At 33.3% G+C, this 27,610-nt stretch overlaps 2 protein-coding genes across 5 annotated transcripts in view; one reads left to right on the top strand and one right to left on the bottom strand.

Moving 5' to 3' along the window:
- The first annotated feature begins 1,631 nt into the window (after positions 1–1,631).
- Positions 1,632–13,512, top strand: LOC116425892 (protein obstructor-E). The gene is made up of 5 exons (XM_031974169.2): positions 1,632–1,736; positions 9,249–9,509; positions 10,535–10,729; positions 12,108–12,306; positions 13,031–13,512. Exons 1-5 carry the CDS (start codon positions 1,676–1,678, stop codon positions 13,083–13,085), a joined length of 771 nt encoding a protein of 256 aa, XP_031830029.1. The 5' UTR covers positions 1,632–1,675; the 3' UTR covers positions 13,086–13,512.
- Positions 13,513–13,699: 187 nt separating this feature from the next.
- The window catches only part of LOC116425852 (parathyroid hormone/parathyroid hormone-related peptide receptor), a 95,157-nt gene continuing 81,246 nt past the window's right edge, over positions 13,700–27,610 (bottom strand). For 2 of the 4 annotated variants that reach the window (XM_076374203.1, XM_031974075.2), the window contains 9 exons: positions 25,450–25,608; positions 20,791–20,885; positions 19,800–20,137; positions 19,586–19,716; positions 19,071–19,156; positions 18,796–18,940; positions 17,971–18,235; positions 17,044–17,207; positions 13,700–16,765 (listed from right to left, as the gene is read on the bottom strand). In XM_076374203.1, coding sequence (XP_076230318.1) covers positions 16,640–16,765; positions 17,044–17,207; positions 17,971–18,235; positions 18,796–18,940; positions 19,071–19,156; positions 19,586–19,716; positions 19,800–20,137; positions 20,791–20,885; positions 25,450–25,608 — 1,509 coding nt within the window. In that variant the 3' untranslated portion in view covers positions 13,700–16,639. Of the gene's footprint in view, positions 16,766–17,043; positions 17,208–17,970; positions 18,236–18,795; positions 18,941–19,070; positions 19,157–19,585; positions 19,717–19,799; positions 20,138–20,790; positions 20,886–25,449; positions 25,609–27,610 lie in introns of those variants that run through there. The other 2 variants (XM_031974076.2, XM_031974077.2) reach the window with 2 other exon arrangements.

The following is a 27,610-nucleotide window of genomic DNA, read 5'->3' as shown; positions in this document are numbered from 1 at the left end:
TGTAGTATCTGTATTGTTTTTGTTCATATGTTTATTAAATAATATTTATTACATACTGTTAGAATATATATGAATAAAAATAATACAGATACATCAAGTTACAATCTGAAATGACTTATCATGTATATTTATGTAAATTCTTTGTGTCTATATAACCTACAGTCAATCACTGTCAATAAAACATCATTCTGAATTGATACCGTACCAGCTCGTTACTTATTTACTTTTTCGTATTATAATAATTATTCTCCTATCCCAGCGAATCCCAATGAATTTTAATAGCGGGACCTTCCCTACTTCTTTCTTTGAGAAGTTTCAAAGATTTTTGAAATTTGAAACTGTTACTAATAAAATTTTTCAACGTTGTTTTTGCGTCACAAGGTTGTGAATTTCCATGATAAACTAAACAATCGAATTTAGAAACATTTTACGTATACCGAAAGTATGAAGTGAATAATCGTAATAAAAAATTAATAATATATATTTAATGATTAATAATTAATAATTAAAAATTATTGTACATATCTAATTATTAATTAAATTACATAATTATATTACAGATTAATTTTTATTATTTTTTCGAATAGCAAATTCCAAAACCATGTTAAAAAGCCACATTAATTATTGTCAAACTTGAATATTTCCTTCTATGCGGCTGCAACGAGGATTCTTCGAGTTTCACTCGGCTCCGGTATTTTAAACGTTGCAGGACCGATGGCATCTTCCGCGATCGAAGAAGAAACGCGGAGAAAATGACGAAGAGAGGCAGGATTTGCGCAATATTGAACGAAAGTTCCGCGATTAGAAAAGAAACGAGCCTCGCGCGTCGTGAAACCAGGGCCTTGACATTTGCTTCGTTTCTTTTCTGCGTCTCGGACGTTCACGAACCTTTTCTTCGCGGCAACGGGTTCGCAACGTTGTCCACACATTATGGTGAATTAACAGAAACCAAGAAAATTCATCTCTTCGCTTGTTAGACCGTTTAAAGGATTCAAACGGCTACCTCCATCTCCGCCATTTTGGAGAACTCGATTACTGCGACGGATATTGCACTTGTATCAGCATTTCGGATAAATAAAACAAGTATATGGAGACAATAATCAATCATATTCAATATTCATCGAACAATTTAGAATAATTTCAATACTTATTCATTCAACAACGTTATTTGTTAAATTACAATTTACAACAATAATAAAGCAAATATCACAGAGATAGTAATTGGTAAGAGTAATATTCAATATTCATTGAATAAATAAGAATAATAACAATTTAATATTAATCATTGAATAATGTTATTTATTAAATTACAATTTACAATATCATCAAGGCAAATGTCACACAGGTAATAATTATTAACATTCAATATTTATCGAATGAGGGTTAAATAGTTATTTTCCGGAGCTTTCCAATCCCCGATCATAATTGCAACGATCGGGCCGATCGCAAGGGAATAACGGACGAAAATAGAAAGGTTGCGCAACGGCACCCGAAAAAAAGGCCCGAGGACAACGCGGTCGGGGTCCACGGATGAGAAAATCGCGACGAACCACGTCGTCTGTCGGTTTCTACCTCGCCTCTCCTCTCCGGCAGCCGGCGAAGATGATAAAAGCTCGCCGGGAAGAGGCGCACGGACGTAGTGCCTGTTTCGGGAGCGGGACGACAGCAGCTCGTGATGGCCTCGAAGACGATCGTTCATCTGGCGATTGCCTGCGGCGTGATCGCGCTCGGGACCCGTGAGTACTAGATCACTGGATGGCTAGACTCAGGAATGGGGGTCTCATTGATCAGCTTTCATCTCATTTTCGATACTAATGTGCTATTGACAATACAGTGACATGTAATCAATGAAGACCATAAACAAAGTCTCTAGCGGTAGACCTGTCTTGTCCCTGTTAATTCTTGCTAAACATCAAGTGATTTTATAATGATATAGTTAGGACATCACTGGATGGCTAGGCTGAGGTATGAACGTCTCATTGATCAGCTTTCATCTCATTTTCGATACTAATTTGCTATTGACAATACAGTGACATGTAATCAATGAGGACCATAAACAAAGTCTCTAGCGGTAGACCTGTCTTGTCCCTGTTAATTCTTGCTAAACATCAAGTGATTTTATAATGATATAGTTAGGACATCACTCGATGGCTAGACTGAGGAATAGGGGTCTCATTGCTTAGCTTTCATCTTGTCTCATCTTATTTCGATACTAATTTGCTATTAACAATACAGTGACGCGTAATCAATGAAAACCATAAACAAAATCTCTAGCGGTAGACCTGTCTTGTCCCTGTGCAGTTTGGCTAGACATCAAGCGATGATCATCCAATAGTAGATCTCCGAGTCCTGCAGAGATCACGCGTGAAAGCGGCGCCGGGGATTTCTGTGAAATCGTCCTAACGCGGTGACGAATGTTGTGCACGGTTCGATCCTCCCTAACACTTTCCCTTGTTGCCAAGCTGCGCACTAAGGCAGCATCAGTGGTAAACGCCACAAATATTGGCTGAGTCTCACATCAGGACACTAATGCTTCGCACGAATAAACTTCATATTAAGGTTTTAAGTCCTTTAGACTTCAAACGCGAGATGCAGCCTTCATTCATACAATATTATCAAGATATAAACATTAAATATTGAATGCAGATATTATAAAACGTTTAACACGTTCGGGCGTCACATATGGCTATATCAAAATGCCACGCGTATATGACATTTACGTAAACCTTTAAAGCTTTGTTAGGTTCGTCCACTACACTTGAAATGTGTGAAAATTATACGAACAACATATTACGTGAAACAATTGCAAGAATGACGCAGTATGCAGTAAGAGTATTCCAAATTTGACCGTGTCCGCGAACGTGTTAATTTTCAGGATTTCTTTGAGGACTCTCAGGAAGATCAACTGTAGCGGATGGGTAGTTGTTTGGGTTAGCTTTTTAGGGTATCCAGCTGAAAACTAGGGGTTGATGCTCTTATTCCTTATTTCTGATGTGGTTCGCGAATTTTTTGCTCAGAATAGACAAAGATGATTTTAGTACGTCTGACTGCAGTTGATTTCCTTCAAATTGATACGAACTGAACGATACGAAGACAGACAAAGACGGTTATGAAAATTATACGAAGACGAAGCAACTGCTCGTTTGATGGATTCATCAAACTAAACTAAAATCAAATGAACACTATCCCTGAAGAGATTAACAAAGCACTTGAAACATTTTCAAAATTCTTCTCGGAACTTGATGGACTCTGGAAAAAATGGAATTTTGCAGTAGTCCAGCTCCTGTGGAAACAGATTTGCCTATCAGCTGTCTGTATATACATTCTTGAAGTCCTTAATCCTTTTTAGTCCGTCATGCTGGTGTCCATCAGTTCCCAGAAGCGTGAACTCGGAATATTCATCGTTCTGACCGACATTGAAACAGCAGCTGTATATTAACAGAAATTCCTGGACGTTTCATTTGCATACCACCAGCGCATCCTTCGGGATTCCCGCGGCTTGAATCGTCCGAACTTTCAGGCTTCGTCCCCGAGCGCCTCGGAGAGTGACAAGTGACGCAACGCCGCCGATGGCGTTGAATATTTCAATGGTAGCCTGTCACGCGTCGAATCTCAATGACACTATACGTATCTTTGTTTTTTATCGGCTCATTCAATCGTGGAAGAAGCAATGAATCTCCTTTTGGTAATCGAATGGTTTGGAATAATGGTCCAACTACATTGTTACTGAGATCTTCAGGGAAAAAGGATTTGTGGAATGTGGGATTGATTGGATAATATTGCAATGTTATTAATTGTATTGGTTGGTGTTGGTTATTGATGTTGACGTTATTGATAATATTAATTGATATTAATTTTCGGTATTGATGGTGTTAGTTATGTTAATTAGTGGTAGTTACTAATGTTGATGATATTAGATAGTGATATCGATTACTGTTGATATGTAATGATATTAGGAATATTGATTATTACTAGTTATGAATATTCATGATATTATATAGTAATATTAATTAGTACTACTTATCAGTAGTGACGATATTGGTAATATCAGTTGCTACTCGTTATTAGTATTAATGATATTGCATGGTAATATTAATTAGTATTAGTTATCAATATTAATAATATTAGTAATATTAATTACTAATAGTTATTATTATTAATGATATTATTATTAATTACCTGCAGTTATTAATACTAATGTTATTAATTATATTAATTACAATTATTAATTACTATTAATATTAGTAATGGCAGTATTAGCGTTTAATTAATTCAACAGTATTCAGAAATTCAGAAATAGAAGTCAGACCACTATTATTTTTAACCACTCAATTATCTCTCGTATGAATAATCGATCAACTAGCTTTGTTTACTCCCGACCAGGAAAACTGTGGAGACTTTGAATGGGTACCTCATTAGCTTCGAAAGTGATAATCGTTGTAGAACTTTTCTTTCCTGGAAAATAAACTGAAACTACATAATGAAATTATAAGATTAGAAGTAATAAAGTTATATTTTCTAATTATAAATAATCAGAAGAATAAAATAATAATTTTATTTTCAACATAAATCTCATGCATTCCCAAATAAATTGAATTAAGTATTAATACATAGATTTGAAATAGTATACTGATGAATAATTATAATAATTCAATTTAGACAGCAATTCAAAGAATATTAAAATAACAGCTCAGACATGATTGAATAGCAGTGATCGAACTTTGTCGGTGTTCTAAAGGATTTATAGGCTACGATCTTTCTGTAATTGGTTACGTAATTGATTAGAATGATTTTAAAGGCTCGGCTGAGTGACAGCTTCCGGAAACTGCAAAATCTAGCAATCCATTATCTCCTTTAATCAAGACTAAGAATCTTAGAGTTGATCGAGCTTCATTTTAATTGAGCTGAGGCTATAGTTCGAGGGTTTTACTGGTTGGCCAATGTTTCCCAACAAGTTATATAAATTCCTAGGATGATCTCAGAGGCTCAGGGCAACGACAGCCTCGGGTAATTGCAAGATCTTGCATTCAGTTACCTCTTTTAATTGAAAGAAAGAACATCGAAGGCATTCAAACTATTTTGTCGTTGAGTTCGAAGTGAGATCTAAGGGATTTACAATGGAACTTACACCGAAGTTCGAAGGATTTATGGGGTGACAACCTTTTTTAAACGCATTGTGCGAACACTTAGAAAGAATTTAGAGATTTAAAGTAACAACCGTGTTTAAAGATAGCAGACTGTAGAATGTAATTACTTTTTTTCATCGAAATGAAGAGTATCAATGGTAATTGAATTTATAATATAATTGGACTTAAACTGAAATTTTGGAGGTTTACGAGGTACTAAACGTTTCTCAATACATTATACAAAATTCTGAGATGGTTTTAAGGACTCAGAGCATCGTTAACTTCCAAAAGTCGCAAGATATAGTACCCAATTACCTCCTTTAATTAATATGAAGGCTCTTGAAAGTGATCAAACTTTGTTCTACTTAATGTAGAACCAAAATTCTAGGGACTTGTTTAATTCCAAACGTTTCCCAATACATTATATCAATTCCCACAGAAACTAAGAGCAACAATAACTTTCAAAAATCTAGTTAGCAGTTACCTTTTTTGATAAAAATTAATCACAACTACATTATAATTGTTCTTACAACACAAACCTAAGAACTTATTCGATGCCAAACGCTGCCCAACGCGTTACATACATTTTCAAAAAACTAGGAGCAATAATAGCTTCCAAAAATTGCAAGATGTAGTACTGAATTATCTCTCTTAATCAACATAAATAACGCTACATTATAATTGCTTTCAAACCAAACTTCTAGAGACTTCTCTGGTGTCAAACGTTTCTCCATACATTACATAAACTTCCGAAAAAACGAAACGCAACAATAACTTTCAAAAATCGCTAGAGTTAACATTCAATCACCACTTTTAATTAAAATTAACCAAACTGTATTGTAATTGTTCTCAAAGCAAACTTATAGGAACTTACTCGATGGTAAACGTTTCTCAATACATTACATAAATTCCTGAAAAAAATAAACGCAACAGTAACTTTCAGAAAGTTATTGAATGTATTAAATAGAGATTGTTAACTCTAATGATTTCTGAAAGTTATTGTTGCGTTTATTTTTTTCGGGAATTTATGTACTGTATTGAGAAACGTTTGCCATCGAGTAAGTTCCTATAAGTTTGCTTTGAGAACAATTATAATATAGTTTGGTTAATTTTAATTCAATTACCACTTTCACTGAAAATTAATCAAGCTATATTATAATTGTTCTGAAACCACAAATCTAGGGACTTACCCGACGTCAATCGTTTCCCAACGCGTTACATAAATCCCATTGATGATCCCAGGGCAACAGCTTCCGGAAACAGGTGAATCCGGCGGTCTGTCGCGCCGCGGGCGTCCAATCGGAGCAGAATCCTCAGAACCAGGTTTCGTAAGGTGGCTTATGCTAATGCAGGCCCGGCGCTGCCGCGGAGGTCGAATCCCATCGCCGAACTTTCTCCGTGGAGTTCAGCGTGCGCGTGTGCACGCTCGACGACCGGTTCTCTCGTCTTCAAGGTGGTCGCGTTATGTAACGGGCCAAGGGTTACGCAATCCCATCATACACCTGTGTGCTGTGCAGATAGAGATCTTGCCCGTGGAAAATTGGAAAAATTATTTTTTCTTTGTTTCATCTATGTGCTTTTGATATAGAGATTTTCCTCGTGTCAAAATGGGAAAGTCCTTTTTTCTCTGTCTCATCTATGTGTCTTTATTTGAAGGATTTTCCTTGTGGAAAATTGGAAACGTTATTTCTTTTTGTTTCATCTATGTGCTTTTGATATAGAGATTTTCCCCGTGGAAAATGGGAAAGTTTTTTTTCCTTTGTCTCATCTGTGTGTCTTTATTTGAGGGATTTTCCTTGTCGAAAAGTGGAAAAGTAATTTTTTCTTTGTTTCACCTGTGTGTTTGAGATTTAAAGATGGTTTTCGGGAAAAATTAGAAAAATTAGTTTTCCTTTATGTTACTTGTTTGCCTTTATATGAGGGATTTTCTTCCTGAGGAATTAAAAAATTCTTTTCTCTTGTCTCGCTTGTGTTTACTTAATTGAGGGATTTTTCTTGTGGAAAATTAGAAAATTCGTTTTTCTTTATTTCACCTATGTGTTTTTGGTTTAGATATCCTACTCATGGAAAACTGAAAAAATTCTTCTTCCTCTGCTTTCCTTGAATATCTGGGATTCAGATGTGGTTCTAGTAGCGAATTGGAAAAATTTGTTTCCTTCGTCTCTCCGTTGGATTTGATCGTAGTTCGTGGACGGAATATGTTGAGAGTGACTCGGAAATTTATTCAAGTGTCTTTCAAAATATAACAATACATACGAAAATATAACAATATGACAGAAATAGTTCAAATATTCTTATTTATTACGTGTAAGTGTTCAGAGCTGAGATAAATATTAAAAGAAATATTGTACACGATTATAAAAAGCAAAGGCGACGGAGATTAGTAAATTGTTGAATGTAAAACAATACTGTAATTAATGTAGTTTCTCCACTGTCACTTAAGTTAACACGTTGAATGCCGCGCGATGTCATAGAGCAAATTACACGAACTGACGAAAATAGAATATTTATTAAGATTAAATTACTTATTAATTAATTATCATTAATGCACGTTCATGTAGCTGAATGTCACCGCATTCATTAGCATTATTAATAATATAGGAATGTTTTCAAATAATCATCGTTTTATTCGGTGAACTATAATAATTCGATTTGGTTGGGGGTCACTGGTGATCCTCATGGAATTCAACGTGTTAAATGACATTCTATATTTTCCTCTAATAACACTTAAAACTTTCTTTATTTTTTATAAAAACCGTTTAAATCTTTTCTTCACTTTTCACGTGTAACTATGATTTTCAAAAATTATCAGCATTAACACTAAAATTATCAGGCTAGTCAAAATGATCCATCTGGAAATCATTGTTCCACACTGATGAAAACTAAGATGCTTTCGTGAAAAACTATAAAGCTATAAAAAACTATAAAAAATCACTCTAATTGCTCGGTAGTTCTATCGTTAATTATTTCTACATTTATCTGTGTTTCATATTTTTATTCACATTTTAACACTTTCCGGTACACTAATTGGATAAAATAATAGTAAAAGTGACGACTGAAACGAATTAGTCGGTTTCGTAAAACAGTTAGGAAACGAGACGGCATGGAGTATTGAAATAAGCAGCGTGCAGCGGTTTAATAGTCCGCCGTTCGAAATTAAGACCCACGTAACAGTCTCATCTGCGCCGGTGTTTCCTCTAACTCGGATCGGAATTATATTACGCAAAAGGTTACTGTATTCCTACTGATTTTGAAATCCCGTTGAACAGCGAAATTACTTTAGTCTACACAACGATAATGCAGTAATATTCTACTTAATGTTTTAATCTGCAATTGCAACTGTCTCTATTATGCGGAGGAGCCGCAGAATTCATTAAAATTCACATTTCCAGGTAACCCAGTATACGGTTCGTTACAGTTAAATTGAAAGACTTTTATCCAGTTTAAACCTTTGTGGACGAGAATTTGTTAAACTTGTGGAGAACTTTTTTATAAAAAGGCTGAGTTGTGTGCATCGAAGTCTTAAATACTAGAAAAAGCAAAACTGGATATCAATCTGTAACTGTTTGAATAATTAAATTATTCATTTGCAACGTTCGAATTCAAATATCAAAGCAAAGGGTTAAATATCGAATTAATATAACTAAATTTTAAGTATTTAAATTCAACACACGAGTATAGATGTATTAAAAATAAAGAAAAACACTGAAATATATATTAAACACAGTCTAATATAATGTTTAAATTTAGGCGGATAGAATTAAATTACAGGCACACAAAATATAGAAATAAATATTAAAAATAAATAATTATATTTGACACTAGTAGAAAATGTTCAGATTAGATAAAAAATACGTATTCAAATTGTATTAAATGAGAGTGAATTTAATTTCTAGATTTCTATATAAACGCAGAGAACATTTTGTTGAATTAATGATTACTATTTGTTGATTAACAGTTTCATTAGTATCGGCAAAGAATTTTCAGCAGCTTTATGTAATAATATTCTTAACGGTTATAGAAGTATTGTAAAGTATTATAATTGTTATAGAGTTAAATCATACATTAAACGAAAAGATAATTGTTCAGTTTTTTAATGAATATGTTACTTGTCTGTTGCAGCGTTGAGTCACTATCAGCGTTTCTCAAGCACAGGGAACCAGTTGGAGCACAATGTGGTGGAGAGACAATCCTCGGCGTCTTGCCCGGAGAGAAATGGCCGATTTCCGATCCCTAATCAGTGCGACGCGTACATAGAATGCATCAACGGCGAACCAGAAGAGAAGCTATGCCCCGAAGGTCTGCTCTTCAACCCCGAAGCGAGATTCAATTACCCCTGTGGTTATCCTATTGACGTCAACTGCGAGGGCAGACCTAATCGCCGTCAGTATATTAATTGTCTATATATTGTTTATCTATTATTTATTTATATATATTTATTTTCTTATTACTTATTTATCTATATCTATATATCTTATATCTATATTTATTTATTATTTATTTATATATATATTTATTTACTTATTACTTATTTATTATTTATTTAGTATTTATGTATTATCTATTTCTTAACTGTGATCGATACAACTACTTTATCATTAATAGTTTACTAGTCTACTTTATACGTCTACTACAAAGGTTAACGATTGATAATAGAAAAGTGATATTTAATTTATATCTAAAAAAGCAAATAATATTTAGATTTGTCAAATTCAGTTAAAAATTTGCATCATGAGTCTGACGCGATATTGTAGGTCAGAGGTTAATTGAGTTGGTTATCGTTTTAGTTATCTATTTATGTATTATGTTTTGTTATTTATTTATAGTAGTGTGCACTAACAATTGTGTAGGTTCTTATAACGTCTTATATATGGTTTATACAATTTTTTAAAACTTGAGTTTATTTAACGTTACCACAACTGTATACTGATCTGAACAAAATTTGTTTTCTTCTCTATTTTTTCATCCTTTTCTTCAGTTTGCTTTGATATTTTCAGGGGGATGCGTGTAAAAAACATTAAAAACAATATTGGATAAATTACACACTTCAATTTTACTATTTCCCAAGGTCATCCACATAAAATTAATTTCACCCTGGTCGAAAACATCGAAAATAAAACTAAGAAAAATATTTCAATCAAATCTAACTTTTCACAACGCCATTTCCTATTTTTCCATTAACTTAAATTTCATCATACTCTAAAGTTCATTTTTCTGGGGTTAGCTTCACCCCTGTAAAAAGACATTGAAAAGAAAATTGAAGAAATGTTCAATCAATTCTAAATCCTCAACTAGTTTCTCACTTGAAAATCAGAATTCAATGTCCCCATTTCTCGAAGACAGGTGAGCTTGATTTTACCCTCGTAAAAAGCCACCCTTCTTAAGGGATTGTTTTTCAATCTTTATAGAGCCCCCGCAGCCAACTGACGACTGTCCCCATCAGTATGGATACTTCAAGGTCGGAGATCACCAGCACTGCGGCCAATTCATGAATTGCGCAGAGGGCAGGGGTTACGTCTTCGATTGTCCCGAGGGGTTGGCTTTCAATCCGGAAACGTATCGATGCGACTGGCCGGATCAGGTTCCGGATTGCGACGCAGAGGGTAAGAGGATCTATAAGCTTGAACAAATCTCTCAACTAACAAGTGCATACTTAAGTCAGGCGGACATTTTTCACGCTTGAATAGAATTATCGAGATATTCATTCTATCCCAATCGTTTTCATTTCAGAGGAAATTCTTCTGACAGGAAGTCTAATCGGTTAAAGAATGTGTATATTTTTATAAAAATCGAGATGAGAAAGATTGTGATGAATAATTTAATGGGAATTTTTGTCGTCTGTTAAACATTTTTTAAATTAATTTTGGTAGTTATTTTTTGTTTATGTCTTATACGAAATCAAGAAACATGACAGTTTTCCCAAATGAAATGTATTAACGTGTGATGGTATATCGAATTATGATTTAGTCCATATGAAATTTATAACATGAAATAAGTAAAGTCGATTTAGAATAATATCAAAAAGATTGCATTGAATAATTTAATGGGAATTTTTGTCGTCTGTTAAACATTTTTTACATTAATTTTGGTAGTTACTTTTTGTTTATGTCTTATACGAAATCAAGAAACATAACAGTTTTTCCAAATGAAATATGTTAAAATGTGATGGTACGTCGAATTATGATTTAGTGCATATGCAATTTATAACATGAAATAGGTAAAGTCGATTTAGAATAATATCAAAAAAATTGCATTGAACAGTTTAATGGGAATTTTTGCTATGAGTCAAATGTTTTTAAATTCAGAGATTTTGTTAATTTCGTGCTACAATGATGCCCGCTTAAATGTCACTAAAATCTATGGTTAAATTTCTAAGACTCACCCCCAACCTTCTCCAACCACTTAATCCTTGAGCCCGACGAAGCTCCATCTCAATAGCCAAGAATACACACATCAATAAAATACCTAGATTATAAAAAGTAAACATTCAATAAAGAATATTTCATTTGCAGTAATTTTCGTCGTACCTTTATAATCGTAACGTTAACGGATAGTCGAGATTCTTCCCATTAAAACGAACCCAAACAAGCTATAAATCGGACTGATTTTATCCGTTTGAAATCAATAACAAAATGAAATACATGGATTTTTGAAATCGATAAAATTAATCCGATTTGCGTCGTGTTTGGATTCATTTTAATGGGAAGAATCCCAGCAATCCGTTGGTATTATGATTAACAATGAAATTTTCTCTCTTGTATATTTATTTTTCCTGAGTTTTCACGTTGTATCTATTCTCTGATTTCGTCGAGCCGCGCTCGAGTCAAAAAACTGTACCCTGCCCGCGAGAATGTCACTACTGGCTCCTGAGTTTCGTGACATTTAGGCGGGTATTACTGTAAATGTTTTGAAGTTTGCCACGCGTTTTGCATGTTTCTAACAGAATATTATTCATATCGAGACAACAATTAATGTCCGCAGCATTCCTCGGCTTCCGGTGTCCGGAAGCAAGGGACCAAGGATTCTTCGGTGGCGCTCCTCAGTTCCATCGGAGCGTGCACGATTGCCAGCATTATTATGTTTGCGTGAATGGTCGCCCGAGGTTGCACAATTGCGGCGAAGGGAACGCGTTCAACGAACTGTACAACACCTGCGACGCCGCAGAAAATGTCACCGGATGGTAAGGGGATTTCCCTGAATTTTCTGACATTTCCTTTTGATTTAGTGCCTGCACGAAAATTCATTAAATTTTTCCACCCTTACCTTAAGAACTTTAGGCGAGGTGCTTCTTGTAATAAATTTATAACGATTGATTTCTTCTTTGTTTCTGGTACGTGGATTGTTGAATTATACGTATAAACATCATGCAAAGTAATTTGAACTTTATTATACTTTTGAACTCATGTATTGAACGATTTGGAATTTTCATACGATAACTTTGTAGTAGTTAATTTTCTTTTTATTTTTCTAACATGAATTGTTGTAGTATTTAAATACTAATTTATTAGATTCCATTATTTTACTATCTATCTATTAATTATCTGCTTTTTCAACTATAGAATTATCTATAGTTACAATCTAGATTAAATTTCATTAAATTGTTAGGATCATATTCTGAGAAATTTCGATTTTCCTCGCAATATGTTTATAATGATTGATTTATTTTTCACTTTTGTCGCATTGATCGTCGAATTATTTGCTAGTTTAGTAGATTGTACTGTTTTACGACTTATCTACTATCTATTGGTCTAACTGTTTAATCGTATCATATAAATTAAATTAAATTTTACTCAATTTATTCAGTTCTATTCAAAGAAAATTTACCAGCTTCTTTTAATGAACCTATTATGTGTGATTTCTTTTTTGTGCCTGCCATTTCTAATTCACCATTTTGTGTTTTTCAGCGAGCCACCGGAATTATCAATTCTCGACAAACAGCTGAAGAGACCTCTCTTCTAAAGGAACACCTCAGAAAAATATATATCTTCTGAAAAGTATATGATCATTGCAGGAGCAACGGTACACAGATCAAGGAAATAATAAAATTACATCATCAATGCGTGATGTTCTCACGCAAAGTAATGAGTAGATGCGAAACAAACGCGGGAAGTATTGTATCGCGTGCGTAGATCGATCATGTGAACACGCAAGATGCCATAAACAATTGTGTAAATATACATGTGTAAGTAGTTACCTTATAAAAATCAATTATTGTTAGTACAAACTTGTATTAATTTCATAAAGAAATTATTCAAAACTAAAAACTATCTTCTTCCAAACAAAACCACCCTTACACAAAAATATCAATCAACAAATGTATCTAGATTAATTTTTATTACTGGTATTATTACTGGTATTATTCATGAAAAAATTGCTTAAAATGAAAAATTATTTTTATCTTTCAAATAAAATAAAACAGCCCCTATACACAAATAGATATTTGTAAATATTCTACATTTATTTTTATTACTGGTATAAATTTCATGAATAAATTGCTCTAAATGAAAAATTATTTTTATCTCTCAAATAAAATAAAACAACCCCTACACAAAAATAGATATTTGTAAATATTCTACATTTATTTTTATTACTGGTATTAATTTCATGAATAAATTGCCCAAAAGTAAAAATAATTTTCTTTCAAACAAAAATATTCTTAAGAAGAAATAGAAGTCAGATTTTCTCCAATAATTTTTGTTTTCCAACTATTGTTTTTTTATTATCCATTTTGTACACGTGACTTCTTATTAATATTAATAACGGCCTCATCTCTAACATATAGAGAGCTCACGAGGTGAAATAATTACGGACATACAATGTTCCCTTAAGTGCTACTTAATTCTCGTGTTCGCGACGACCAGGATCAAAAATCAATTAAACAGTGATCAAAAGTCTTTGAGCAGAATTCCTTTCTAAAACGAAACCTTGATTTCATTAAAACAACCGAATCGCGGAGGTGAAACTGAGAAAGTTAAAATTTTCAATTCAAGCCAATGGAAGTAATTCTATTTTACAAATTAAATTTTCTATTTTCATTGAAGAATTCTCATAGAAAACACCAGTTGCAAATATTGAAAAATTTTATTTTTCTATTTCTATCCTATAGTATTATACTATAGTATACTATTAGTATAAAATTTGTCTCTTGAAAGTACTCATAAATATCAGCCATCTATACTAATTACATTGAAAGATGACATTATTATAAAAAATGATTAAAAACACTTGATGTTTAGCATTTAAAATGATTTCTACGAGTATTCTTCAAATAACTTTGAATGCATCATTAACAATCAATAACATGTGGCATAGAATTAACGCTAGCCATACACATGCGAATGCAAACCGAAGACTGATACTAATTGCAAATTGGCGAAATCCACCTCCGTGATCGTGATATGTATAATTCATGCGTCCACGAATAATTTGATCGGATTTTGAATCAAGCATCGCGCGGAAACACACAGACGACGTATGGACAACGAGATCAAAGGAACGTAGAATATTATCGTACAATTTATTTTACACTGAAAAACGGACGATTAAGTATCTAAAATTCTTTGTTCATGAGGTAATTGACGATGAAGTGCTCGATCGGGGATCTCCGTGTGCGCTCGACGACGCGGATGTTACAAAAGTGGAAAAATTGCTTTTGAACATCAGAAACCTTCGCTAAACAAGGATTAGAATAATTAATATGTTTCATTTAATCCTCAGCACACTCATTTTCAATATTTTCAATAATTGTACTTCTTAATTTTCTTCATTTCTAATATTTTCAATAAATTTTATGAATCAGTTGTTACAGTTCATTTTATAGAGTAGAAACGACAGATAAATACATATTTCTAAGATATTTCTTAGAAATATGAGTTTTATTAAACTCATAATTTTTGGTAGTGTTTTCATTGATTTTAATAAAACATAAAAGTAACGATCAATAACAGACAACGATAGTAACAACGCAAAACGAACTAAGATAACAATAAAGAAATTATTTAAACTCTGCCTAATAGAGATAGTCGACTTTTTCATCCACGTATGCTAAGGATTAACTCGATCTTTATCGAGAAACGATTTCTAATTATCAATAGGATCGTTACCATGGAATTTTAATAAAACGATAACGAATTGATTAAAGCGTTTGCACACGGAAAATTGTCATTTCCCGCCACGATAATGATAATAACCACATCCACGCACACGCACTCACGTGTACTACTTACATACACACATAAACACGCACGTGTATACACATAGAAAACATCCATCTGCATGTAATATACAGGACAGCACGCAATGTGTTGATTAATCACTTTTTACAAAGGAGAGAACGTTGCACGGTGGAACCTCGTTAACCCGGATTAATTGAGAACGATAAATGAAGTAATGATTCTGGGGAATATTATAATGGGAACGGTGCTTGTTGACCGATTTTGTCGAAGCGGAGCCGGGTTAATGGGGTCCGCTGCAATTCCACGGGTGTGTAAATGCAACAATGTACAAAAATAAATAGCTAATCCATTCTGCTCGAATTTTCATTCGAGCAATGGTTTGATTGCGTTTGTTTGTGATTGACGTTGGTAAATTCGAGAGGGGTTCGTTGCAAAAGTATTTACACTGTTGCTCGTTGGTATCAAATTATTATGGTAGTAAGCTGGAGATGTGGAGCAATATAAATTAAATTTAATTTTGAATTAAGTTTGTGGATGTTTGTAGATGTTTGAACCTGTAGACTGAGTTTTTAAGAAAAATATCAGATTATTTCTTTTTATTTTGAATGTTTGCATTCCGAGTGTTGAAAAGTCTAACAACGGTTTGAATCGTTCTACTGGGAATTTCGTTACTGTAAAACTGTACCAAACTATATCAAACGTTGTCAGATTCGATCCTTAAATATGTTGATTGATTGTTATCTTTTATGCCGAGTATTTATGTTTTGAGTGTTTACAAATCGAAAAATTGCTAACTGAGGAGTTTTTTATTGCTCGGTTAAACTGTATCAAACTGTATCAATCGTTGACAAACCTAATCTTTAAAGAACTGCTATTGTAGAAAATTACTATAAAAGATATAGAAGAAGAAATTAATATGTGTACAAAAGTATCATACAGTTTGAAATAAATAATTATCAACCCTTCGCAATTGAGAATATTGTTCTCGACAAATGTTCATTATTTTCTGATGAAATATCAATGCTATTTTCCCTAACTAAATAAGGAATACCTTGCATAAATTAAGTGACAGAACCATTGTATTTCTATGCTGCATCTGTTGACATATTATACCAAATATTTCTCGAATGCAAAGAGTCAAATCAAAATCCTCATTCTACAATGTTTCTACAAACATGGCAGGGTTCAGATTACTTTTGAGCAACAATGTCAGCAAAAAGACCTCTCAAACTTTCTCTGCAGTGGTCAAATAAGTGTATAACAGCACTTATTCTTGGGTGCAACGATGGTTTCGTACGGTATGCCAAAGGAACCCGAGTGAAAAGGATTCAATAGGACTCATGGTGGTCCATGGTGCAGATTGTGCAGTTCATAGGCAAGGTGACAGCACTCTGAGTCGCTCCAGCGGTGCTGATCCCTGACCCTATCCGTGTTCATCCCCGTGCAAGGTGTGATTTCGGATACCTGGATCAACAATCAACCATTTCTCCTCAATTGTTCATGGATTACGTGGGTTGCTGCAAACCTTTCACAAATAGCTTTGAGCTAATGGTTTTACTCTTTTCCAAAAGATTCTCCTTCGACATTAACGCATGTTCCAGTGTGTTCTGCCAGAACTTTCTACAGTTAAACATCTGAAGCTACACAAGAATAAGGAATATCTGAATGGCAACATTAGAAATGGCGGATCACTGAAACTTTTGCAGCAACCTACGTGTAAGCAGGGTGACGAAGGGACTCACATTAGAGCAGAAAGAGAGTAACGATTGATCTGTGTATTTGCTGCATAATGGCGAGGTGTGTCTGGGTTGCTGGCTCTGACTACCAGGAAGCACTGCTTGACCGTTGCCTGCGATCTCCAGGTACCCCCTGCTGCTGGCTAGACTACCTCCTCGCGTACCAATATCTGGAATCATCCAAACTCACCGTTTAACAACTAGTTTAGGGTACTGCCAACTAGTGAAAGCCAGAGAGCGTGTGAGAAGATGGGACTGAAGCAGAAACAAGTGCTGAGAACAATAAATGAATTGGACGTTGAGAGGGATTTGAATTATTCAACGGTCCATGAGACAATGCAGTCTTAATCCTAGAAAAACTGTACAGAAACAGTAGAAGCTTTGTTGACTAATCATTTACATTATTATATTACTATCTTTCTATACTGTTATTTATTATTCTTTATATACTATGTATACTATTTGACCCTTTGCATTAGACAATATTTTTCATTACAGACATTCATTATTTTCTGACGAAATATTTAACAACATTATTTGCAACTTACATAAAGGAACATCTTACATAAATTATGGGACAGAACTGTTTTATTTCTGTTTCATGTGTTAGTACCTTATTCAACATTTTGTATTGAATTTTTCATTTTATAATTTTCCTACGTTCAATCAAATGGCGACTGAGAGTGCAAAGGGTTAATTGTCTTTAAAATATTAGTCTTTAACAAAATTGCATGTAACATGCAATATGATATTTTTTAAGGAAGTATTGAAAATATTTAATTATTAAGAAAGATATATACATAAGATATTTAGTTTTTCCAGGATTAAGGACTCTCCAGGCCGAGTTCTTTTAAGAGGATTGATCCCATTTATGGAGTCTTCGGTTGCGTTTGCTAGAGGTAGACCAGAGGATTGTCTGGATAGAGAGGACACCTTGTGTACTCGCCATCGAGTGAGTAGAACGTCGAGCATTTCTGTCGTGAAGGAAACAGAGCCATGGATCCTTCCACCAGGGTGGCCTCTTGGACCTTCTGCCCAGCTTTGAAGCATTGCAGCTGCAGGTGCTGCTAGAGTGGGTGGACGGTCTGGACAGCCATTTAGCGCGTAAACGGGGCAACCTCTGACTCCTGATCGCCCTGGACAGTTCCGTGCGTACTTCGCCATTCAGGAAACAGTACAAGACAGCCACGAAGAAACCCTGGCGATGAGGAAGAAGTTGAATGTTAGCTGGATGTGCAAATGGGATTTTATTTTGTTTATATTTCTATTTGTTTACTATTAATAACACTAATAACTTATTATTATAGATAATTGATAATTGGTACTAATAACATTAATGACTTACAGATAATTGATAACTGGTATTAATAACATTAATAACTTACAGATAATTGATAATTGGTATTAATAACATTAATAACTTACAGATAATTGATAATTGGTATTAATAACATTAATAACTTACAGATAATTGATAATCAGTATTAATAACATTAATAACTTACACATAATTGATAATTGGTATTAATAACATTAATGACTTTCAGATAATTGATAATCAGTATTAATAACATTAATAACTTACAGAATAATTATTATTCTTTAAATTTCTAACGTTGTTATCAGTTACTGTTCCCTAAGTTATTTATTTCGTTCATTTGCAGTTACGTTTTGTTAGTTAGTTAATCTGTTCATAATGATATTACAATGCAGGTGTTTAGATAATAAGGTGGAATAGGGATGTTAAAGATTCTGTACCTGAAATGATGCAAAAAACTGGTCGCAAAAGAGCCAGACAATTTCGACGGTCTCGTTCACGCCGATACTGTAAGACATGCCCAGGAAGACCGTGTAGTGAACACCAAAAAGTGGTACCAGGACTAAAGTGCTCTTCGCCCATCTCCTGGAAGTGACACAACAGTGATTGATGATTGAAGTTACTGGTGCTAAACTAACAGCATCGTCATTGTCACTTGAAACTGGGCCGTGTAAGCCAAGCCAGAGGAAGCGGAAGAGATTAGAAGGAATCTTACTTGTATCTTTGTGTCTCCTCTGAAACTGTCGACTTCAGCTTCAATAGAAGGACCCTGACAATGTTCACGAACAGCACGAAGTTGATCTATGGAATTACAAGAAGAAATTCCTATTAGATAAACAAATATAAGAAATAGTTATCGTGTGCATTAAGAGCTAAATATAAAATGATTAAAGTATGAATTTTAATAGATACATAAGTGGAAGTAAAATTTCTTTATTAGGGTATGAAAAAGTATTAAGATATTCCGAAGGCTTCTAAGTACTTGATAAAATGGTACTCATTAAGGTAATTGTTTGATCTGCTTTATTGTTTCATTATAAAATGAAGAGCACTGTAGTACCGTGGATTCTTTCTTCAAATTATGAAACAGCATGTATCTGATACTTTCTACTTCTTGATAAGATGGTACCATTGTTCCAAGGAAATAAAGAGCATTGTAAGATTGTAGAAGTGACAGACATTCTTGCAAGTACTTAGTAGCTACTTAACAAGAAGCTACCATTGTCTTACCAAAATAGACAGCATTGTAGGCACTCGAATGAGCAGGAAAAGATAAGAATTCTCATGAGTGGTCCAGCAGTATTTGTTGTCTAAAGTTATTCTTGTGACAATCCAACAAGACACAAATATAGCTGGCAGGCCTGAATAATAAATAATACTAACTTAGTTTATCTTAATTTTTCTGTTGTCCGCAGGAAAGAAAATAATTTATTAAACATTTTACCCCATCCAAGACACACGTAGCCAGTTATACTAGAGTTCACATCAGTGAAGAGTGCCAGGAACACCAAATTGTGCAAGTAAAGTCCCTCCATCAGTATCCAGAAGTAATTGGCAAGGATGAAGTACTGCCAGAAACTGGTGAACGCCTTGCACAGCCAGCTGCTCTCTTTCTCATCCACCAGCCAATACGTTTTGCCATTTTTAATCATTACGTCGGATGCCAGAGCGATCCCAGAGACAAACAATATGTCCTTCATCAGGGCCATGAACGCCCTCAGCATAAATGAGGCGAAGAGGTGCATGTGGAGCATGTTCCTTGGGCACCTTAATTTCCTACGTCCGATTTGGAATAAACTTGGAGTAGTGATCCGAGATATCGATGATTGAACAACGGAGAACATTTTGGAAGATGAGATTTTCGATTAGGATTCGGAGCTAAGTCATAACTGAATATGTTCATTGATCATCTATTTTGTATCTGTGTATACTAGTAGAATAGCTTAAAAGAGGATCTTAATGTCATTAAATTAATTTAGATCCCAGGTCTTTAATTATAAATTTGGGAGTAGATCCTTTAATTAGGTTTGCGATATGGATTCTAAAATTTGAACACTGAAACTTTGAAGTGTTCAGTTTTAGGCTTGAACCTTTCGATTGTGGATATTTAAATTTCAATCCTGGACTTCAAACTTTGGAGCCTGAATTACAGATTATAGATTTCAAGTCCACAATCTAGGATCAGAATTGTAAACTGTTAAGATTATTGACTTTAATTTTTAAATATTGAATCTCAGACACTAAGGATCTAAGTATCGCGTTCGAAAATTAATTAAAAACAGCTGAAATTTCGGAATCCTGGAAACTAAATCCTGAACATGGATCTTAGGTCATAATCCGTAAAACATAAACTGAAAATTATGAATCTTAGCTTCTCCTTAAATTACAAACTATCTACCTCAAACTCCAAGCCTCCATATTAAGCTAATACTCACTTGATCAAGGCCAAAATGAAAAAGGCGACCACTAAGGTGAAAAACGAAACAGTGTACCCCACTTTGGATATAGTCTTCACTATGGGCACGCATTTCTGCAACAGGAATTATCACAGTGAAATTGTTTACAGGCTCCCTGCAATAGTTAACTGCATAATTACACTATAATTTGATAAACCGAAGGGAAAGCGGGGGCCAGGAACATCCGTAACATAATCGATACACATTTTCCATAATGAACGAGTCCCTCAATAATGTGTTTCCTAATATTCTTCCTCAGTTAGCCACATTGATCAGTGGTTTTGAAGCATTTTGTCCAAAAGCATCCAAATTAGTCGAAGAGAAAGTAGACGAAAGTGAGCAAAAGCAAGAATACTTTAGAAACAATGTCAACATATACGAATATTGTATATACCTATAAGAGCAATGTAGGGGCTAGATCATTATGAGAACAATATTTACATATGCAACTAAAAAATTTCGTATAGACACTAAGAATTAACAATTTTTCTAGAAATGAATGCATTTGTGACAAAAGCTTCCACTGATATATTGACAAGAAGAAATATTAAGCCTACTGGGTGGTTCAGTTCGTTTCTGAATTAAAAGAAAATAATATATTTTCAATGCACTCATTAATATTTACTGAACAATATAATTGCCAGCGTCAGTTATGACTTCCTCCCATTGTGATGGTAATTCGTGGAATTCGTTTCTGTAGAATGACTCGCCTTTAATAATTTAATCTTAATATACCTTATATTGGGTCAATGTCAATATCATTGTCATTGTCATTCTTATCGTTATTATTATGTTACGTTATGTTATGTTATATTATATATAATATTTAATTTTTCATCTTTAATCTTAATATCATTTTTTAATGTTCTAACTAGTTCTTCGTTCTTTGAAAAACAGTGAAAACTGAGTTCATCGGTTCTCGCGTCCAACCCTTTCTTTGTACAGCGAGTTTTTCTTAGCGCTCCCGTTGCCTTCTAGAAGAATGGCTTCGGTTAGAAAACGATTCGAGGATGAACAACATGGAGACAATGGGTAAGCCGAGTGGGACGAATGTGATCGTTGCCAGAAGCTGCTGTATGTCTTCCATTTAAAACCGTTTGACGTCATTGACATAATTTCCATCGATTTCCAGTGGCCGCAACAGCTCCAGTTTCCTTGGGGAGTTCACCACGACGTTCCCGTAATTTTCTCTAGCAAGAATACTTCTTCGGCTAACGAGTTACCGGCGACGGACAAGCGAAAATATTTCACGCGACAACCTGAGAATTAGAAATGGAGCCTGCGTCGGATTCTTCGAGTCCCATTGAGACTTGCTGGAGACTGTTTCTTAAATATTGGATTTACTGGTGCTCTGACCCTTTGAGACCAGTTTTTTATAATCACTTGTTGTGATACCGAATTTTTAAAAATTTTATTTATTAGATCGCTCTATAAAAGTGTATTTATTAGAAGGTTTTTAAAATTTTATTTGCCAGAATGTCTTTTAAAATCTGATTTATTACATTATTTTTAAAACATTCTATTTATTAGGTCGTCTTTTAAATTTTATTCATTAAATTACATTTTATTCAATGATGTTTTACTAATTATTAAGATATAGATATTTTTTTAATTGATTATTATGAATCAAATATATGAGGACTATTTCTAAATTACTGAGTCATTAGCATTTCGATTTTGAAGAGTTCTTTTTACTATCAATTCTTATAATGTTTTACTTTTTATATAATATTGTATTATTATTTATTATCGTGCAATATAATAATACATTGTCAATGATATCCTACTGATTAGTTATTTTACTAACAAAATCCTGAATAAAATACAGTTCTTTAATGACTGGATCATTTGTAGTTATATAAAATAAAAGATTGAATAAAAGAAGAATAAAATATTGTAACAAGTAATAATCAAAATAAGAGTACAGAGTTATTCATTTTGTAATGTTATGTTTGTTATTTATTATATTCATTAATTAATCATTTTATTCGTCATTGATTATTAACTACAGTAATGAGAACTTGCAAACATAACTTATTAATTAAGTACGTTGCTAATTAAGTATTCTGACGCAAACTTCCTGATGGAAATATTCAGAGAACAATAAATTATGCATACAATACATGCTCTGTACGGAATACTCAATTGTTAGTACATTATTATGTTATAAATTGATTTTGTAATTATTTTGTCTTTTTTCTATTATCTTCTGAAACTCCTACCTTATTTTCATATCATTTATTTCAATTTTGTTATTGTCCTTTTAATAAGAATAATTTGTTTAAAACCCAATAATTCGTTTCTTATATCTCATGAAAGAGACACTGATAATTTAATGGTCTATTGTCAAAGTATCAATTCTCTATAACAAACGACAGACAGCTTGATCACAGCAAAACTAATCAGCACCACTAATCTGGAATTAATTACTTCTCGTCAGCAGTCAGGATATCTCTCTAAATCTAAGAACTTAAATCTTGCCACTTCTTATCTCACATTATAATAGATCATTTTAATTAGCTTTGAAAGAAATTAGCATAACATTGTAGAATCTTGAAAATAATTAATTTTTTAACCCAAATTTTCTATTATACATTTTTGGTATTTTAATTGTTACGAGTTTTTTATCAATAAAAAATTATTTTAATTTGAACAACCCATCAATGTCAAACATTTAATAATCAGTTCTTGTATATTACTAATTAAGTAATTATTAACCTACTCAGGATTAATTAAGTAAGTGACAGGTTGCAGTAAAATATAAAAAAAAAAGATTGAAAGATACTTTCTACGTTTAAACACTAGTTTTATATGTTGAATGCCGTTGGGGTCACCGATGACCCCTAACCGAATCAATTACTATAGTTTACTCGATTAAACTATGATTATTTGCAAAAATTTATATATTATAAATAATGCTACCTAATGCGGTGACATTCAGCTAGATAAACATACAATAATAATAATGCAATTCAATCAAATTGATGTAATATTATATTTTTATTTTAGATTTGGGTATTTTGTTCTATGAAAGCGTGCGGCATTCAACGTGTTAAAACGAAACAGTGAAGTTTTGAGAGCGTAACGCAAGTCAATTTTTAAATTACAGAGGCGGAAGATATGTACACCTGCACACTGTATTTCGTCCAGCACCTTTCAAACAATTTTTCTGCGAATTGTTTTTCCAAACATTATATGAGATTACTGAAGCTCTACTTAACTAATCTCTTTCAAATTTTACATGTACAATTATTATTATATTGTTTCTATTGTTCATCATTTTTGAAAATATAAACCATAGAAATTTCATTTTAAAGAAAAAACGGATTGTTAATATTTATAGTTGCCTCGTGGGTGTTTTATTTATATTAAAGTTCGCCTACCGTTTTGAGATTTGTGTATTTAAAAAATGACAAAGGTTACTTTAAAGTTCATCAATAAATTCTACTTGTCCAACTAGAAAGTGAAAATTAGAAAATTTCGTAATCAGGTAATAATTTTCTTATCCCTACTTTTTCAATATTTGAAATGTGTATACAATTTCATAATTTGTAGAATTAGAAAGTGGCACATATTATATTAAAATTCTCCAATAAAGATAGAACATTCCCAAATCACTTAATAATTTTGTTATTCCTACTTTCGCGATGTTCAATTTGCATTACTATTCAATAATGATTCATATATCATTTAATAATATTTTTAACCTAATTCAATTATTCAAATTTTTCAATGCGTATTTGAAACACGTAGATAATTAAGTAATTCATGCAATCAAAATGTGGCAAATATATCAAAACTCTCCAATAAAGAGAGAAAACATTCTCAAATAACCTTATAATTTACTTGCTACAGAACTTTCCTAACCCTTCGCACTCGAGAGGCGCCTATCACTCGCCATTTGATTTGACCCAACAAAATGACACAATTAAAAATTCAATATTAAATTTCCTATAATGTATCAACACATGAGACATCGAAATAAAATAGTTCTGTCACTTAATTTATGCAAGGTATTAGTTGTAAAAAGTGCTATTGATATTTCATCAGAAAATAATGAACATGTTAGAAAGGGTAACGATTTTGTTACTTGTTCGTTTATTTGTTTTGTCTTTCGTGATAATAGTCCTGTTGTAATAAGATTTGTATTCTATTAACACTAGGTTTATGGGCATTTATTGTACACTTCATTCTATCATTCCTAAAAGAATTGATGCTCGTTTATTTAGATTGTGGAAACTGGAGATTTGATAGTAGGTAATTGGGGTACATGTCAGTGTGATCGCATCAATCAAAATCGGCGTAAACGTTTACAAAATAATATTTCTAAAATCCAATATGCGTCAATTTGACGCGTTCCGTAAAGCTAGTGTTAAATAAATAATAAAGAAGTGTTATTATTTATTAAACCCAACAGAATATTTGTCGAGGAAAATATTCTTGAATGCAAAGGGTTAATAACATTTGAAATATCCAGACAAATCGAGCACCGCGATAGAGTGGAATATAATATTATCAGAACTGCTCATAATCTGTTCCTTCAACTGATTCGATCCAAGGAGCTTAAGCCCTTTGTGCCTTACGGATTCCCGTCGAACGGATGCCTAGCGGAATCTAATCGTTTGAGGAAGCGTTTACCTTAATGAGCGTGTCGTTGTTCTCCTGACCACCGGGCAGCTCCATCAGAAGAGTTACTAATGGATCCCTGTAACACTGGCTGTAGTTGGTCCAGGTGCTGCTGGTGCCATTATTCCAAAACCACTGACCGTCCAACATGCACTGCCTCGATGCATTGGCCTATTAAATCACAATTATGTATGATGCATACGTGATTATTACGTTATACTGCGAATTACCGGATAGAACAACAAATTATCTTCTATTACACGTTTATTTATGACGTTGTCAATTATTCGGTAGATCAACAAGTTTTCTTCATATACTATTGCATGTTTATCTTTAAATCTTTATTTATAACATTGTAAATTTCTGGGTAAAACAATAAATATTGGAATATTAACATTGTTTCATTTTCTGTTACATATTTATTTAGAACATTGCCAATTACTGAGTAGAACAACAAATTTTCTGGTATTAACCTTCTTTCATTGTCTATTACATGTTTACTTATAACATTGCCAGTTATTGGGTAGAACAACAAATTTTCTTGGAATAACATTCCTTCACTGTCCATTGCATAATTATTTATAACATTATGAATTTTCTGGATAGAATAATGGACTTTCTTTTATTAATTAACATTACTCCATTTCATATTACAGTATTTGATTTTTAAATATTTACTTATAACACTGCAAATTTATGAGTAGAGCAACCAATTTTCTTGCATCTGTTGGACGAATGTCGATTCATATAAAATCAACGTAAAATGCTACGAGTGAACCTGGCGTGTGCGCGATTTCTGTTGTTTTGGTATTTTCTACGGTTATTCTGTCAATTTGATCTGTGGATTTTATATTTGGTTTATTAAATATCTTATAATAATACATATTACACTGCGTAATTCTATAGTATTGACATTTTACTTTTGAAGTGGTCTGTCATGGTTGGTTGTAACGGGAAGAGGGATTTGCAAAGAATAGAGGGGAAGGAGAGTGTTTCATCCGGGATCTACCACTGGAATCGTTAGTGGCTTTCTGGCGATGGACGCGATCCGGGAGCAGGAGGTTTATGAGCGGTATATACAGGGTGTCCCGCGGCTCATGGTCAACCGGTTAGGAGGTCACTCTACATGTAAAAATGAGTCGAAAAAATAGAATAAAATCTTTTCCTGCGAGTCTTCGTTTTCGAGAAAATCAATTATTTTCAAGATTCTACAATGTTATGTTAATTTCTATCAAAGCTAATTAAAATGATCTATTACAATGTGAGATGAGATAATTTATTTAAATACAAATAAGAATCAAAACAAGAGTGTATAGTAAGATGCACAAAGTCGACATGTACCGAGTGTACACGTACCGAGTAAATTCTTGACCTCGATTTTCTCGAAAAGGAAGACTCGCAGGAAAAGACTTTATTCTATATTTTGGACTCATTTTCACATGTAGAATGACATCTTAATTGGTTAACCAGGAGTCGCGGACACCCTGTATACAAATTGGTACGGATTGAACAGAAACGAGAAAGGCTCTTAAGTCTCGTAGCCCTCTATCGATAGAGTGTATGAAACTACCGCCACACTTTATTGTTTATTACATGTTTATTCATAACATTGCGAATTTCCGGAAAGAATAGCAAAATTTCTTCTATTATTTAACACGTTTTCGCAGGATTTCGCAGAGCGAAATATACAAAAAGGAAAAAAATATACTACTAAATCATTTGACTGAATTACATTACTATTATAGACGTTAAATTAGTTGAATGTCACTCCATTATGTAGTATTACTTATAATATAGAAAAGTTTTCAAATAATCATCGTTTAATTGAATGAACTATAGTAATTCGATTTGGTCACCGATGACCCCCACGGCAATCAAGTTGTTAATATTTCCTCATTTTCTATTACTATTATTTTTAACCCTTTGCACTCGAGAATATTTCTCTTAACAAATATTCATTATTTTCTGGTGAAATATTAGTGATACTTATTACAACTAATATAAAGAAATATCTTTTATAAATAGGGATAGAACTATTTTATTTGGATGTTCCATGTATTGATACATCATGTAAAACTGAATATTGAATTTTAAGTTTTATTTGTTTTGGGGGTTAAATCAAACGACGAGTGAAAAGCGCCTCTCGAGTGCAAAGAAGAGTTCCATGTTTATT

This window comes from Nomia melanderi, chromosome 2, assembly GCF_051020985.1.
Source record: "Nomia melanderi isolate GNS246 chromosome 2, iyNomMela1, whole genome shotgun sequence".
NCBI lineage: Eukaryota > Metazoa > Arthropoda > Insecta > Hymenoptera > Halictidae > Nomia > Nomia melanderi.
This window is presented reverse-complemented; position numbering and strand designations above follow the sequence as displayed.